This window comes from Galleria mellonella, unplaced genomic scaffold (genome assembly GCF_026898425.1).
Source record: "Galleria mellonella isolate WM207_F2 unplaced genomic scaffold, CSIRO_AGI_GalMel_v1 utg121, whole genome shotgun sequence".
NCBI classification, from domain to species: domain Eukaryota; kingdom Metazoa; phylum Arthropoda; class Insecta; order Lepidoptera; family Pyralidae; genus Galleria; species Galleria mellonella.
The window spans coordinates 1,824,192-1,842,525 of record NW_026441983.1 but is presented as its reverse complement, the minus strand read 5'-3'; the positions used below and the strand labels follow the sequence as shown (position 1 = coordinate 1,842,525).

General features: G+C 36.0%; 1 protein-coding gene across 3 annotated transcripts; it reads left to right on the top strand.

Moving 5' to 3' along the window:
• Nucleotides 1-1,146: 1,146 nt before the first annotated feature.
• Nucleotides 1,147-17,191, top strand: LOC113519266 (uncharacterized). Of its 3 annotated transcripts, none has more exons than XM_052898327.1 (9): nucleotides 1,147-1,608; nucleotides 6,341-6,424; nucleotides 8,379-8,496; nucleotides 9,366-9,497; nucleotides 10,230-10,384; nucleotides 12,497-12,554; nucleotides 14,104-14,210; nucleotides 16,074-16,157; nucleotides 17,053-17,191. In XM_052898327.1, the coding sequence occupies exons 1-9, from the start codon at nucleotides 1,564-1,566 to the stop codon at nucleotides 17,125-17,127; spliced, it is 858 nt and encodes a 285-aa protein (XP_052754287.1). In that variant the 5' UTR covers nucleotides 1,147-1,563; the 3' UTR covers nucleotides 17,128-17,191. The 3 variants fall into 3 exon arrangements, with proteins under 3 accessions (XP_052754287.1, XP_052754277.1, XP_052754298.1); XM_052898317.1 differs by having other exon boundaries at nucleotides 14,101-14,210; XM_052898338.1 differs by lacking the exon at nucleotides 1,147-1,608 and adding an exon at nucleotides 4,234-4,351 and having other exon boundaries at nucleotides 14,101-14,210.
• The last annotated feature ends 1,143 nt before the right edge of the window (nucleotides 17,192-18,334 follow it).

Genomic DNA, 18,334 nt, shown 5'->3' with positions numbered 1-18,334 from the left:
GTGAATAGAAAATACCGTAAATCCTAAACCGTAAACCATATAATCTTTATTGTATTTATTTTTTCATATAAGACAATTTGAATATTCGTATTTTAAATTCCGTAATTTATTAATTATTATATATGTACATCATAATGCTATATCTTAGTGACCATAAACTATAAATATCTAAATAGAAGAGATAGTTAATATATATATATATATATATATATATATATATATATATATATATATATATATATATATATATATATATATATATATATATATATATATATTTAAAGATAAAAATATTCTTTGAGATCACTGTCAGCTGGCAGGGTACCTGGGAGACTTGCTGCATTTCCACGCTGAATAGCAATGGAAATGCGTTGACCAAAGTATAGGCCAGCCATCTTTATTGTTATTTTACCTGTATTATTGACTTGTTTACAAACTATAGAGATGTTGCATCTCTGTGCATCTTCTACAGAATTTATCATGGGCAGTACTCTGAGGAATTGTTCGTATTGAAGTAAAGTTTCATCCCAACCATCTCGACGAGTGGCTGCAAGAACGTGCTCACCTATCCAAACCAAATGTTTAGGCTTTGTTCGGACTATTTAGTAGATGGTTTATGTGAAGTTTGCACAAAATCGCTCGAGCGGTTCTTCATTTGTCACATTTTTTGTAACAAATGAATTCAATAAATGGCGGATCATTTTGTTAATGGGGATTTTTGTGTCAAATTCAAACTTTTTTTTAAGATGGCGGATTGTGCTGTCAAATTGAAACTTTTCAGTGTTGACAGTACAAGCATGTTGTTATGTCATTCATGCGGTCATTTCATTTTGGACGTACTTCGATTAAAGTAATTTGTCAGGTATATTGATGCCTCTTCCTTTTCTTCTTTATTATTTATTAGTTTCTTGGGGGTTCTTCTCGGCACATAACAACCTTTCGAATCCAGCGGTAGAATAATAAAAACATAACGTTTTCAAAGAGCTTTTTCTTACAACACAGGAGGCAAACGAGCATGCGGCTCACCATGATGGTAAGTGACTACCGCCGCCCATGGTCACCCACAATACCAACAGCATTGCAGATGTGTTGCTGGCCTTTTAAAAAGTGCAGATGGTTAGGATGAAATTTTAGTTCATGGCGGGTTGTACCATGGTGAAAATCAGAAGCAGGTATCAATCCGAACAATTCCTCAGAGCACGCCCCATGATAAATTCGGTAGAAGATACACAGATGCAATATCTCTGCGCAATTTCAGTGGGTTGAGTCGGACAGTAAGGCGCCAATCGTTAGCAATTCGAGTTAGTACTGTGGCGCTCCTGCCCACAGGTGAGAACAGTATTCCATGTATGGCCTCACTTGAGCTTTATACAGTTTCAGGCGGTGTTCCGGCGTGACATACCGTTTCTATTGAGCACCCCCAACTTTTTGGAAGCTAACTTAGCTTTCTCCTCCAGATGACCGCAAAACTGGACGTCGCTAGATATATCGACGCCAAGAATCCCCAGACACGACCTATTATCGAGGGAAGTGCCCTGAAAGTGAGGAGATACGACTAAAGACATGGGCGGTATCATGGGCGTTACAGTGGACTCTATTATGTCTATGGTATGTATGCTTATGTCTATAGGCGACAGTTACCATTTTCAATCACGCTAGCTGGCAGCTTGTACGCCATTTTAACTTCCATATTTTTTTTATTATTATGAATACTCATATGATAATTGGTAGTGTGTTAACTGAATGACTTCGGGGGGAAAAAGGATTGTTCGAAATAGGGTTTAACTGCCCCGTTGCTAGCAATATACATTTTCAGGTCAATCTCCACTTCTTACTGGAAACCATCGTGGTTAATTTATCGAATTCGTCACGGTGGGCTAACTGATCTGGTTTCATGCTCACTTACCATTCCTCTGTGGTGGTGTGTACTGTATTAAATTAGCTGTTCGTTTACGATCTGGTCATTATCCATCAAAAAAATTTGCACATATGATGGGAAAGTCCTTGTCACCCAATTGTCAAACTTGTAATACCATCGATGATGTGCATCATATTCTATTAGAGTGTCGTATTAACACGAAGGAAAGAGAAGAATTCATGCGCCACTTTAACTTAAATAAATTTAATTTAACGTTGGTGTTATTCAATCTATGTTAGCTGAACCTAAATCAGAAATTGTTAAACATCTCTGTAAATTATTGATGCCCATTAATTCTCCTCTTTCCGCATCTAGGGAAGGTAGATAAAGTTTTGTTTGAGAAATCAGTTCAGGGTACGATAGGACTAATATACCTGAAGAAGGTAAAAGCCCATAAAATAAAATAAATTAAAGAAAAAATGACCCCAGGATTGGATACGGATATTTCAGCAATGAGCAGTCGCGTCTAAAATTTCATATATATCTTTTTTAAGAACCTCCCCTTCCCCCTTTCCCTTTCTCATAGAAAAATGACGTTAAATACGAATACGCCAATACTGAAGATGGGTAAAGGGTTTCTACTAAAGAACCGTAAGTATTCCCATGAGGTTTTGTGAAAATAAAATAACAATTTAAAAATCAAACTTTATTTCTTAATTTAATTAAATAATTAAATTACAAAAATATATTAAACTAGCTGATTATTTGAGTATTTGTTATTCCTGTTTAGTACGTACTGATGTATGTACCTACCTATTTATTATGTCCGGGAACATTGGACCAAAATTAACAAATGACATGTCGTTGTCACTCTTTGCCTTAGATCAAAATGACTTTACTTAAGTAGATCGTGTACTAACCTGTATAAGTTACTATAGTTTTTTAACTATCCCACGGGAACTCTTTAATTTTCCGTGATTAAAAGTATCTAAAATGTTGACCGGGGATGTAAGGTATCAGCATGCAAAATTTCATTTATGTCGGTCTAACAGTTTCGGAGATTAGCCCGTATAAACAGATAGAGAAAAACAAAAAAAAATCTGGATGTATTTTCCATTTCACTTCAAACATCCCCGTGACTCGGTTTTTAGCGTTTTTTTTTTCTACATACAGACATTCGACCTCTACAGTTTTATTACATATAGGATAGATTTCCCTTGACGCGACCAGGGTAACATGAGGGTACAAGAGCTCAACTGTGGTAATCGAAGAGCCACGGCGACATGTCGCTGGCGTACTTTGTTGGTGGTATATCATATGGCACGATCAAGCGATTCTTGGCGCCATCAGACAGCGGGAACAAGTCTTCGTTTATCTGTGGATAGAACCGAAGATTAGATGTGTTGTTTATTACGGAAACGACGTTGACTGGCTTATTTTTTAATGTATTTCGCGCCAGTAGTGGATAAGGAACAAATATACACTAAACGATTACTTGAATGACAAACGTGCATGGTGTTAGTTGACCATGCACGGGCTTTTAACGACCATGTAATTTTAGACATAGCACATTTAATGAATTATATCTATTAATCAATCGTTTCCCGCAGCGTTGCCCGCTTCAATGTAGTTCCCGTATATCGTTCCCATTGGAACTCTTCATGAGTCCGGTCTTGTATTGTATTATATACTTAAATGATAATTACGTACCTAATACCTTCATAAAGTTGCAGCCAATACAACTGATCGGTTATTTTGTAGCATTTTATATGTGATTCTTTAGATTGATAAAACTTTTTTTATTTAAAAACTAATTGAAATAAAACAAACACTAAATGTTAAGTGAAGTAAACCGAAACACATTAGGGAAAATCGAGTTCAAATCGGTTACACTGTTACTGAGATTAGCGTGCACAAACGTACAGACAAACAGACAAAAACTCTAAAAATCCTTGTTTTGTGGGAATGGAACACGAATGGGACAGAGGTATCCCTCTGTTCCATTCGTGTTTCTACCGTGAAGCAGTTGTGTTTGCATGGCTGTGTTTCGGTTTGAAGGGTGGGATATGGCGTGAATTTACTGGGTACAGAGGAATAACACCCGAGTCAGGAACAGCAACGCATGGGGGGTATCAAAATACTCTGTTATGTCCATGGTTACTGCTCATGTCTATAGGCGACGGTTACCACTTTTCATCAGGTGGGCCGTCAGCTTGTTTGCCATAAGAAAATGCGATTTGTCTTTAAATTTCAACCCCGGAAGACAAGGAATCCATAAACGATAGAAGTCTCGCACTGTCACTTGGCAGTTATTTTTTTTAATTTTCGAACAATGTCGAAACAAATCTAGTTAGTGCAAAACTGCCAGTTATTTTTCGGTTCATCGGCCATATTGCACACAGCATATATAGACACGCTTGCATCATTACCTCTTTAATATTGCTGTGAGCCTGGTGTACTCATATTGTGTCTATACTTTTTTTTATAATGAGAGTAAGTTTTCTTTTTATTTTATTAATTAAATTTTATAATAATTTCTAATAGCAATTAATAATAATAAAAAAATGTAGCAGCTATTTTTTTTTTTTTTATTTTAGTTTTTGCATTATTTGTCATCACTTATTTGTCAACATACTAATATTAAATATAAATTTATGTATATCGAATAAATATTATCAAAAATAAATTGATTAAATATCAAAATTAATATAAATGATAATAATAAATATATTATACTTATTTATTTGTATATTTTTGTACATTCACTTATAGTATATATAAATAATAGGTTATACCAAAATGTACACTGGAGGACTTATCCCTTAATGGAATTTCTTCCAGTCAACCTTGAGAATTCGAAAGGAGAAAGTTTTTTTAGGGTTTGTATATAAAGCATAACATATATATATATATATATATATATATATATATATATATATATATATATATATATATATATATATATATATATATATATATATATATATATATATATATATATATATATATATATATATATATATATATATATATATATATATTATACATACATGATATAGTAGATTAGTATTAAATTAGTACTGCACTAATATTCTCTAAGATTTTAAAATGAACCTCTCGTAAAATTTATTTTACTTATATCATAAAAATCATCTTTTTGACCGAGATATTAAACGTAGAAATATGGTGTCGTGGACTTTTTTTTACAGCTAAAAGTAATGAATATTTTTGCTATACATTTTATTCCTTTATTTCAAACCGTTCAGGCAGCGCACGCCATGTTATAGAAGCTTCTACTCGTATGAAGCACAGTATGTGCATACTTTAATTCAGTCATGCCCTGTTGACACGCCATTGATTTTTGCTTGATTTTTGTACTTTTTTATTTATCGTAATAAAATACTGAAGCTAATATGTAACACGACATTCATTAATTGCTAGGCGGTATGAAGTTTGTCGTGTCAATTAGTTAGATAATAATATAATTTAAATAAAAATAACAATTTAATACTTAATTTAATTTAATACATAATTTAATTTAAAAATAACAATTTAATACTTTATTTAATTTGTAATAAGAATTTTTAAAATTGTCTTTTTTATCTGAAAGGATATATTTTTACAAGGAAGCCATGGTCAGTAGTGTCCCTCTTAAAATACCTCTAAAAGCCTAACTGCGGTTGCCAATCCGCATGCCAAGCGTGGCAACTACTAGCAAAACTACCCTAATGTGGAAGGCTTATATTCAGCGGTGGACAGTTAATGGCTGAAATAATAATAATAAAATATTTTCAAATCGCTTTCATGTAATTTTTTGTCTAAAATAATTGATTTAGATAAAAAAATACATGAAATTTGATGTAATGTAGTTTTTAAACTAAAATATCTGGTCTTATCAGGGTTAAAGTTATTGTTTTTTTTTTTTTTTTTGTGGGATTAAGTGTTTTGGTATTTTTTTTTAATATAAATACTGTGTTTAATTGTAGCTTTTATTTTCTTTTTTTTTTATTATTATAAACACGAAGTTTGTGATAGTCACTGTATATTATGATATTCATAATAATTTTGTTGTAAACTTAATTTTTATTTGAAAAAAGCAGCAGCTGTGTTTCTTGCCTGTTCTCAGCTGAAATTGCTTTCCGTACTGGGCGGTAGTTTTGTAAAAAAATGATTATTCAAAAATGTTTATAGTAGTTTAGGTAGTTTTTTTTTATGGGTGAAAATGGTATGGTAACCCCGCCTGCGCTAACGGGATACGCTGGCGGAGCACCAGTGAAGGGTGATAGATGAGAATGAAAACAGGCCAGTTAGCCCATCATGATGAATTCATTAGGAATTAACCATGATAGTTTCCAGGGGGAACCGCGAGAAGGTCGACCTGGATGGGTATATTGTCATCATCAGTCTCCATTACTAACAATCCCTTTCCCCCGAGTTTAGTTAGTTTAGTTCTAGTTTACTTGAATAAAACAATAATTTCAGTTGATATGCGCCTGGTGTTTCCTGTTGGCGGTGACCAGCGCTCAGGACAGTGACTACTACGAACCGCAGACGTTCAAACAGCATGTGAGTAAAGTGTTAATGTTTTTTTTTTTTTTTAAATGCATTTCCAATTTTCATTTATAAGTGTAGCAATGCCCCTGGTATTGCAGGTGCTCAGGCTACAGGCTACGGTGACCGCTTACCATAAGGAGGGATTTATGCTTGTATACCACCTCAGTGGTATAAAAAAAAAATTTATTTATTAAACTTTAATACACCTAAATAGTGTAAATGGCGGACTTAAAAGATTGTTAGTAATATTTTTTTTTATACAACTTAGAATGGCAAACAAGCTGACGGTCCACCTGATGGAAAGTGGTAACCGTCGCCTATACACATGAGCAGTACTATGGACATAACAGAGTATACTGTTTCGCCCATGATACCCGCCATGCGTTGCCATTTCTGAGGACTCTGGTGTTATTCCTCTGTACCCAGTAAATTCACGCGATATCCCACCCTTCAAACTGAAACACAGCCATGCAAACACAACTGCTTCACGGTTGAAACACGAATGGGACAGAGGTACCCAAGCAATCGACTTTTGTACAAAGTCCCTTTGCCGCAGCTTCAATTCCGGGGGCAACTACCCCCGGATCACCAAGATGGTGAGGCTTAAACTCTAAATTTAAAATAGCATTTGAAGCTGAGATACAGCGCTGTGACAGACAAAAGGACGGACAAACAAAGTTGCATTAAGTTATTTTTTATTGCTTTGATACGAAACCCTAATTAATTACATAGTTACAGAACAATAACTTGTAAATAATGGCCAGTTAGTTAAGTTACGTAAGTTAATTAACAGTTCACTGGATACTGTAACCAGCGGCAATTACCAGGAATGTAGGACATGTAGACAGTACATCCGTAGCGTTACCTGTCTTTAAGTGAAGTTTTCTTTCTTTTACCAGAGGGAGACTTTGTACAAAAGTCGATTGCTTGGGTACCTCTGTCCCTATCGTGTTTCTACCGTGAAGCAGTTGTGTTTGCATGGCTGTGTTTCGGTTTGAAGGGTGGGATATGGCGTGAATTTACAGGGTACAGACTAATAACATCTGAGTCCTCAGGAATGGCAACACATGGGAGGTATCATGGGCGAAACAGTATACTCTGTTATGTCCATAGTACTGCTCATGTCTCTAGGCGACGGTTACCACTTCCATCAGGTGGGCTGTCAGCTTGTTTGCCATTCTAAGTTGTATAAAAAAAATAACCATTAAAACTCTGTAATAATCTTTCTTATAGTACTAGGACACTATAAATACATAGCAATTATAGAATCAAGTAGATAAAATCTTTGTACTTATAAAACGAATGTAGATTTGAGATGGGTTATAAAGAAATATCTAAAGCCAAAAGCATAAAAAAAATTGTTCAGGTCAATTCTCGAACAAAACCGAGATCTAAACGGAAAATTTCAAAGCACAGTGAAACTGGTCGCGTACTCTTTCTTTCCTTCTATTTGTGCTTTCACTGAAATAAAGAAGGAAATAAATTTACTAGGTTAACAGAAAGTAGGCAGAGGTCACTGATTAGGATTTTTAACAGGTGGGTGGAGCGTTGTTCAAGCCAGCGCTGCCGTGGGACTCGTCTACGCAGAATCAAGCGCGGTGGACCAAGTTATGTATTTACTTATTGTATGGATACATACACCCAGTAAATTAATGTAACCTATAGTAATGTATGGCACGTTTAGTTCGGTCAATCAATGGTTAAAATAGGCCCTTGCTATGAATGCCATAATTATCTTTTTAATATTAAAGAAATGTTGAGTTCTCATTGACGGAGTAAAAAGAAAGACATCAATGTATGCTGTCCATCCAGAATCATGGTATGGTAGATACGTTTTCGCTACTATTTATCACGCACATGAGAAAGAATCAATTGCTCTCTCTTTCTCCCTCTCTCTCTCATAGATTATAGAATTGAAATATATATACCAGGCAAACATAAATAATAAAAAACTTTCATTTTACAGATAGAAGGATACCAGAAAGGGTTGTTCACGCCAGCGAGTCCAAACGACGTCTCCCCGCAGAGCACTATCGTCGAGAGCTGGAGACCGAAGCCGGGTTCCAGTTTTGAATCATGGCCTGGTATGATACGAGTACAACTGCTTCACGGTTTAAACACGAATAGGACAGAGATACCCAAGCAATCGTCTAATCTATTAAGAACTAAATCAGGGTTGGCAAACAATAGACTGATGGGAAATGGTAACTGTCGTGTACAGACATGAACAGTACTGTGACCCTCACGCGTTGCCATTCCTGAAGACTATGATGTTATTCATGGTGCCGTGTATTTCCGGCATAGAATAAGCCACTCCTTCCTTTCCTGTGGATGTCATAAAAGCTGACTAAGGGAAGGCGATAGATGGGCAGCATCGTTCCTCTTAAAACATCTCTAAAGCCTGACTGCGGTTGCCAATCCGCCTGCCAAGCGTGGTAACTACAAGCAAAACCTTCCAAGGAGCAGGCTTATGTTCAGCAGTGGACAGTTAAAGGCCGACCCCCCCCTCCCCCACTAGATGGAGTGAGAACTTAAATGCATTGCAGTGTCAGTAGATGTAGGTAGCTCAGGACCGCTCCTTATGGACAGTCCTCGTATCCTTATAGTATCCTTGACAATCTATGGTGGAAACCTATGTTTAGCAGTGGACAGATAATGGCTGAGTTTTTTTTACAACACAGGGGGACACGAGCATACGGCTCACTTGATGGTAAGTGATTGCCGTCGCCATGAGATGATGATAATAGTAATGTTGTATCTCCATATCCTGCAATTTTACCGTCACATTCCACCCTCCAAACTGAAACACCACTTTAAAAGCACGGCTGCTTTGCAAACGACTGGCACAAAGACTCCCTCTGGTGAATACATTTATCACGAGAATTATGTCCGGTCTATATATTTTTAAAGTACTAGGCTAGCATAAATATGTAGCAACTTAAATAATCCACAGGTCCTATACAGCAACGCCAGTCCCCTACGCCGACGCCGGTGTTACCCCGGCCTGAGCCCTGGAGGTTGCCGTACTCCCTCACTAAGGAGCAGCAGGCGAATATTCTCCACCACAAGCAAGCGCTAAGTTCAGGTGAACCGTCAACATCTTTGCCATTCTAAGTATCAATTAGTCCCCTTATTATAATAACAAATTATCGTCATTCTTTGGCTACGCGATCGTTTGCCGTTTTGTCACATTAACATATTTGCGACTTTGTCACATCAATATGTTTGCGACTTTGTCACAACAACATGTTTGCGATTTTGTCACTTCAACATGTTTGCGACTTTGTCACAACAACATGTTTGCGATTTTGTCACATCAACATGGTTGCTACTTTGTCACGTTAACATGTTTGAGACTTTGTCACAACAACATGTTTGCGATTTGTCACTTCAACATGTTTGCGACTTTGTCACATCAGCTTATTTACAAGTTTGTCACATATAAGGTATATTTGCGACTTTGTCACATCAGCTTATTTACAAGTTTGTCACATATAAGGTATATTTGCAACTTAGTCACAACAACTTAACTGCGACTTTTTTTCTAATGGATGTTAATGGAATGGTAACCCCACCCGCGCTATCGGTATACACCGGCGGGGCACCAGTGAAAGATGATAGGTGAGGATGAAGCAGGTCAGTTAGCCCATCGTGATGAAATCAACAAGAATTGTTCACGATGGTTTCCAGGGGCAACCACGTGGAGGTCGACCTAATAAGGCATATTGCTAGCAATGGGGCTGTCAAACTCCATTACTAACAATCCCTTTGCCCCCTAACTGCGACTTTGTTATATCAACTTGTTCTCTGTCAACAGAGGGCAGTTTCCGTTTCGAGTACGCGTCTGACAACGGGCTGGCTGCGGGTGAGGTTATAGAACCGGACGGCTCTAGGGTTGGCTCTTATCAATACAAGGATCCGAGTGGACAAATTGTCAAGCTAAAATACAAAGCGGGAAAGGACGGTTTCCAGGTGAGTTTATTTAGAATTTGTTAATTTATGTTATGTTATTTATTTATTTATTTATTCTTTATTGCACAATAAAATTTTGTACAAATGGCGCGCTTAATGCCATATGGCATTCTCTACCAGCTAACCATTGGGTAAAAACAGAAAGCGTATGAAGGGCAGGTGTGGTAAAAATATGTGACAATTATAGTAACACATTAAGGCAATACACAATATAAATATAATATACACATAAGAAATGCACATATAATACATAAACATTACTTTTAATATATATGGATAAACTAATACATATGAAATATATACATATACATATACATATATATATATATGTATATGTATATATATACATATAAATATATATATATACATATACATAAATTAAAACAACGATAAGCATTATGAGATATAATAACTATTGAGTAACCTGTGACTAGAGCTGGTTTTGTTGACTCAACAAATAATTAAAAAGTCTTCTTTTAAAAATATCTTTACTTGATGCTCTGCGTAGATCTACAGGGGTTTTATTCCAAAGGCTGATAGCGGTGACAGTAAAAGAATTGGACATGAATCTGGAATGATGTGACGGGGTGATGAGGAGGAGATTATGAGATGACCGAAGATTAAGGGTATAGGAGTCTTTGAGGTACTGAAATCTATCTTTCAAATAAGTAGGAGAGGAAGGATCATTGTGGATAGAGAACAGTGTGCAAAGTATACGTAAGTCTTTGCGGTTACGAATGGTCAACCATTTGAGTTGTGAGCGGAAATTAGAAACGTAGTCATACTTACGCAGCCCGAAGATAAAGCGAATGCAGTTGTTAAGCAAACGATCAAGCTTGTTCAACTGTTCTTGCGAGAGGTTAGTAAGACACACGTCGGCATAGTCGAAATGCGGAAGTATTAGGGATTGGACAAGGAGTAATTTAGTGGACGGAGGAAGAAAAAATTTAAAACGATAAAGAGCACGTAAAATGCTTGTAATTTTACGACACATTTCAGCCACTTGGAAATGCCATTTAAGTGATGGGTCGATTAACAGACCCAGGTCTTTGACTTTGGCACTGAATGGAATGACGCTGTTCTCAAAACACAGAACCAAGTGAGACAAGTTTAACTTGGGTAGAAGTTTAGAGCTACCAATAATAATTGCCTGGCATTTAATTGGATTGACTGAAATGCCAAAACGATAGGGCCAGCGCGAAATACTTTCCAGATCGGTATTTAGTTTATCTACAGCTTCAAAGATGTTATTTGGATCAGCTTGAGTATAAAGCTGTAAATCATCTGCATAAAGGTGGTAAAAGCATCTAAGGTGGGAAATAATCAAATTAATGTTAGTAGGTGTTGTGTTAGTGACTAGGTATGCATAGATTTAGGAAAATTATGAAAAAGACCACTAGATGGTGTATAAAATAAAACATGCACTAGATTTAGGAGTTAGGAGTTAGTCGCAGAAACACAACTGTGGAAACCGCATACAATTTCGTACATATAAAGAATCATTAATCATGCAATAATATTTTTTATAAGCTGTCAAGGAAAATTTGAAACAAAATATGTAGTAGGTGCAAAGTTTTGTGGTATATTTATATATGCAACGTAGTCTATGATCAACCTTTTCGTTTGGTAGCAGAGCACTGTTTAATTAATTAGTTAAGAACATTTAAAATTGTTGACTTGTTTTTGAAAAATTACAGTTATTTGCAAATTTATTTTATACCACAAAGATGGCAAACTAGTTTGTCAAACAAGTACTTCAGTAAACTCAAGTACAAGAGACTTTGTACAAAAGTCGATTGCTTGGGTACCTCTGTCTCATTCGTGTTTCTACCGTGAGGCAGTTGTGTTTGCATGGCTGTGTTTCGGTTTGAAGGGTGGGATATGGCGTGAATTTACAGGGTACAGAGGAATAACACCTGAGTCCTCAGAAATGGCAACACATGGGGGGTATCATGGGCGAAACTGTATACTCTGTTATGTCCACGGTACTGCTCATGTCTATAGGCGACGGTTACCACTTTCCATCAAGTGGGCCGTCAGCATGTTTGCCATTCTAAGTTGTATAAAAGAAATTCAAGTTATGAACCCTCCTAATTCGTGTTTGTCTTACAGATTCTGGAAGGAAGCCACCTCCCTAAAAGTCCAGAACCGGTCGCTCCAGTTAATCAAGGTATCTTAGATTCATATAGATTATATTAAGGACTAGTGATCCGACCCGGCTTTGCATGAGTAGACAGAATTTTCTTAAATCAATATATATATATATATATATATATATATATATATATATATATATATATATATATATATAAAAAAAAGTTTCAGCCAATTCAACTGATCGGTTATTGGGGGAAAAGGGATTGTTAGTAATGGAGACTGAGAATCCCATTGCCAGCAATATGGGTCGACCTCCTCGCGGTTCCCCCTGGAAACTATCATGATTAATTCCTGATGAATTCATCATGATGTGCTAACTGGCCTGTTTTCATTCTCATCTATCTCCCTTCACTGGTGCTCCGCCAGCGTATCCCGGTAGCGCAGGCGGGGTTACCATACCATTTTCACCAATCAAAAAAAAAAAAAACTGATCGGTTATTTTATAGCATTTTATATGTGATTCTTTAGATTGATATAACTTTTTTTATTTATAAACTAATTGAAATAAAGCAAACACTAAATGTTAAGTGGAGCGAACTGCCATATATTAGTGAAAACCGCATTCGAAGCGGTTAAGCGGTTTTTTTGAGATTAGCGTAAACAAACGTACAGACATACAGACAGACAGACAAAAATTCTAAAAATCATTATTATGGGTTCTATTGCGTTCATAAAGCCCCCCAATAATAGTTTCTCTTACATATCTTCTATGTACAGACAGCGATCAGACACGACTTTTGTACAAAGTTGTAGTTGTTTGGACGAAATAAGTAACAACCAACTTGATTATATTATTGATTTTTATATAATGAGAGAATGACAGCAGAAATGAATGTAAGAAGTAAACGTCGCTGTCATGTCTGTATGTCCAGTGCGAAAGATAGAAAGAGGTGAAACATCTATGTACAATTAAATTAACCTACTTGATGGAGAAGAAAGTAATGATGTTGATAAATGGCTATGAGATGAATATTTACAATATTAATTTACAGACGCCACAAAGTCTTCCTCTAGTAAAATCCTTCTTATGGAGAAGGCCTATGTTCAGCAGTGGACAGTCAACAGCTGATTTGGTGATGATGATAAACTCAATAGATGAAAGCACCGTATTAGTACAGGAACATTAACGTTTCGCCCCGTGTTCCTTTAGTAAAAGTTGTTCAGTTCAGTTCAGTTTCGCTGACAGAATACTCCACTTTTACCAGAGGGAGACTTTGTACAAAAGTCGTTTGCTTGGCCACCTCTGTCGCATCCGTGTTTCAACCGTGAAGCAGTTGTGTTTGCATGGCTGTGTTTCGGTTTGAAGGGTGCGATATGGCGTGAATTTACAGGGTACAGAGGAATAACACCTGAGTCCTCAGGATTGCAATGCATGGGGGGTATCATGGGCGAAACAGTATACTCTGTTATGTCCATGGTAGTGCTCATGTGTATAGGCGACGGTTACCACTTTCCATCAGGTGGGCCGTCAGCTTGTTTGCCATTCTAAGTTGTATAAAAAAACTCCCTTTATAGGATGGGGGTTCTGATGTCAAGCTGTATATATGATATTGCTTTAGCAGGGCATTACTACCAAGAAGCGTATGAACAGCAAAGAAGGCAGTATGACCTTCAACAACAGTACAATCAACAGAAGCCTGAACCTTACAACGCCTGGAGACAAAATCAGGTAGATCTTTTACTGAACTAGGTTTTTTTTAAACATATGTGCCCATATGGTCCAAACGCTTTATAAAGCCTTTTTATCAACACTATTAATTAAACGAATCTACTTTGTTGTAAAATATATTTTCTCAAACATGTTTGGAAATGTGAGCATTATTTTGACAATCTTCTTCGAGATAAATCAAAATTGCCGTACTAGCCAGATACATGCGGGCAGCGGCCGGCAAAAGTTGTATGAAAATCCATATCTGTCGTATTTTGCGGCCAGATAAATTACTATGTAAACTCATATCTGTCCTGTAATTTAAAAATGGAATGACCTTTTACTTCGAAACATGGCTACCAAGGAGGTAACTAATAAAAGGTTTTATTTAAATTTCGAACTGGCTTACAAATAGAAAGCTGTTTATTGAAAAAAAAAACAAAGGAACATTGAACTTAAAAAGTAAAATTGTGTTTTTGATTTCCGCGCATTGTTTGAGAAAAGTACTATACAAGTCTTGGCCACAACTAGGCATTGAAGGACTCACGCATCCTCGTGTGGGCCTCGGCTACGCCTCGGCCCACATTTGCACGTTCGTCCATCAATGCCTCAGTTGCTGGCCGCTGCAGTAATGTATTAATTTTATACAAGGAACATCACAGCAATCTTAATATAGACAATTCTCCATTTTTTGTGACAGTTCACAGAGTAAGCAATAACAACAGACACTTCGTTTTACAGATACACAATTACCTTTCCGACATTGACAACACAAACTTCTTAGACAAAGGCTAAATTACATTTCCAACATTTTTAATGGGTGATGATGAAACAGTAACTCTAGTAGCCTGCGCTATCGGTATACGCTGGCAGAGTACCAGTGACAGATGATAGGTGAGGATGAAAGCAGGTCAGTTAGCCCGTCGTGACAAATCCACAAGAATTAACCATGATAGTTTCCAGGGGGAACCGTCCATCGACCTGATAGGATATATTGCTAGCGAGCCGGTTGCTAGACCCCATTACTAACAATTCCTTCCCTGAACTAGGATTATCTTTTCAGGGAAGGAATTGTTAGTAATGGGAATTAAAAAACCCCTACGTCTACAATTGTTTGACTCTCATAGTATATTATATTCTATTTGTATATCCAATATATATATATTGGATCAGAGTCTTTCTTCGTCATTTCTTGACATATTTGACATCATTTTACCATATATGATTGCATAACGCTTCAACATATCTGATGGCAAGGAATTAGACTGGATCCCTTCTATTTTCTGTTATTCCTGTCTACGATCGACTGGTAGATAACGCCATGTGGTGTTAAGTCCACCATTTAATAAATAAAAATAATAAAATAATTGCATGCTTTAGATTATAAGGCGAACATTTGTACTTCACAATGGATCAATATCTGTAAAAAATAATGTTCTCGCAAATAAACAAATCTAATCTAATTTAATCTAATAATGGTAATTTTTTTGTAAATATATATTTATTTTTATTAATTAACTCTTTATTGCACCATAAATAAAAATATACAATGACAAGTGAATAATTCAAGTGAAATACAGTAACATAAATACAGATTGTAATATACACATAAAGGTACAAAAGGCGGTGTTATCGCTAGGGCAATCTCTTACAGACAACCTTTCTTTATATTTATTTCTCTCACAAAATAACAACATAATAAAAATTATAAATTAATATAGGTTACAATTTAAAACAATCTGTGAGAGACTGGTGTCGGTAGGATGACCCGTCTTACAGATCACTAGGCTCCCAAACTCAAGGACATCTATTTTACAAACATGGTGACCTTACCACGTCGTATTACTGAAGTTACAATCGCTCTTTATCATACTACGTTTGCAGATCCAGGAGGGTAGTCAGAGACCATCCGGCGGTGCGCAGTTTGTTCAAACATGGCGGCCGAATGAGTCTGAAGATGACGGACAGGTGGGTCAGATACTTAGAACAAGGAATTATATAGAAGGAATGGCAAAAAAAACTGTTAATCATATGGATGCTTCTTTTCTTCTTATGCAAATATAATTAGTAGGAAAAGGAGGGAAGATACACCATCAGTTGCTACTTTTGTCAATTCATAGCAGGCTAGTGTATAGAAAATGTTATACGGCTGTATAACACTACCAAATTCAGATACAACCTGCTCGCATACTTTCTATATAAACTGTGTCCAATATATAATCTAGTAATGTAAAATTTGTCATTGACAAATAATTGACATATCAAACATTTTCTATACACTAACCTGATATGAATTGAGAAAAATAGCAACTGATGGTGTATCTTTCGTCCTCTTTTAACTAATTATATTTGCATAAAAAGAAAGGAGGCAACCATATGATTTACAGTTTTATTTTATCATTCCTTCTATGTAATTCCTTGTTCTTAGTAGAGATTCTGTAATTTTTTTTACAAAAAATGAATATAATGTAATGCGCAGCGAAAGAAGTAAAGAAATGAAATATTTGTTTGCTTTAAACAAACATTTGACATAACTAAGGCCATGTGACAGAATTTTTGGCAGCTGTTTAATTGCCTCAAAATTGTAGGCATGCAATTTTTTTTACAACTTAGAATGGCAAACAAGCTGACGGCCCACCTGATGGAAAATGGTAACCGTCGCCTATAGACATGAGCAGTACCGTGGACATAACAGAGTATACTGTTTCGCCCATGATACCCCCCATGCGTTGCCATTCCTGAGGATTCAGGTGTTATTCCTCCGTACCCTGTGAAGTCACGCCATATCCCATCCATCAAACTGAAGTTTAATTCTTCAAGTACCAGGAGATTATAAAGATAACGAAGTAAACCCTTTTTTCAGTATCGCGAAAACGACGTGGAGAACAAGGGACCACACAATTTTGGTGAAGGATACGCCTTCGCATTCCAAGGATGATTATTGTTTATTTTCTATTAAATAATTGAATAATGTATTAAAGTAAAATTATATTGAATAATAATAAATTGTTTGTATACTTAACATTGCGTTTATTTTTATTATAATACATATAAACCTGTATGTATCCCGTGGATAGAGTACATAAAGCATCCTACATCCTAGGTTGGGACATAACCTAACCTTGTGCTCCATTTCATTCAAATCCATTCAACAGTTTTTACGTAAAAGAGTAAAATAAACCTCCATTCATCACTAGTTTTGAAATTCTCTGGTAAAGTTTTAAATTTCGTATCGGAGGCGGGAGGTCATTCCAGTCTTGGAAGTTGCATACATTTTATTCAATAAATTTTAACCCTATATGGTCACGTTATATCCCCTATATTGAATGGGACACTCCTTTCTTTCCCGCGGGTGGCGTAAGAGGCGACTAAGGGAAATTAATAGAGGGATGGGCAGCAACGACCCTCTCAAAACATCATTAAAGCCTAATTGTGGTTGCCAACCCGCCTGCCAACCAGTGTATATCTATAGCGCAAAGGAATCTACCATTCCATTTTCAATCTTTAAAAAAAATATCGCCGTCTCCTTTAATCTTATACATGCAGTAGCGATAATGTACCTACCGATAGATTAATTAGCCACTAATCTACGTCTGATTATACAGAGAGTGGAATAAAACACATTGTTTTTAGTTCATATACCCACATTTTAATAAAATAACACTCCGACACAGTTTATTTTATAATTTAACCTATATAACAACATAGCATTCACCATACCAAGTCAGGACTAGATGTTTATACATAAAGAATATACAGGATATAAGAGACAGCTTAGCAAAACTGAAACAGTGAATTCAGATCTACTTTTTGTGTATATATATTCTAATTTGTTTGCCGTAAGTAATGCAAATAAATTATCTATCTATCTATCTATTCTGTACTGAAAACCAGTAGAAATTATAAATCATATAAAATTAAATTTTTTCCAGAAATTATCCATTTTTTTTTTCATTTAAAATCATGTAATCTATGATATTATGTCATAATACAAATATATATATATATTTTATAGTAAAATACTATGAAATACCGAAAAACAGCAATATAATACTCGTATTGAAATCCTACCGCGACGCGCGGAATCAGCTGTGTAAATTCAACGCCACAAGCGTACGAAAACTACCTACGAAGAAGCGCCACTG

Coding starts and splice junctions, on each gene's coding strand:
- LOC113519266 (XM_052898317.1), top strand. CDS start 1,564: ATGGGCGGTATCATGGGCGTTACAGTGGACTCTATTATGTCTATG. Junction 8,497..9,365: donor CAGTTTTGAATCATGGCCTG/GTATGATACGAG, acceptor AATAATCCACAG/GTCCTATACAGCAACGCCAG. Junction 16,158..17,052: donor AGTCTGAAGATGACGGACAG/GTGGGTCAGATA, acceptor CCCTTTTTTCAG/TATCGCGAAAACGACGTGGA.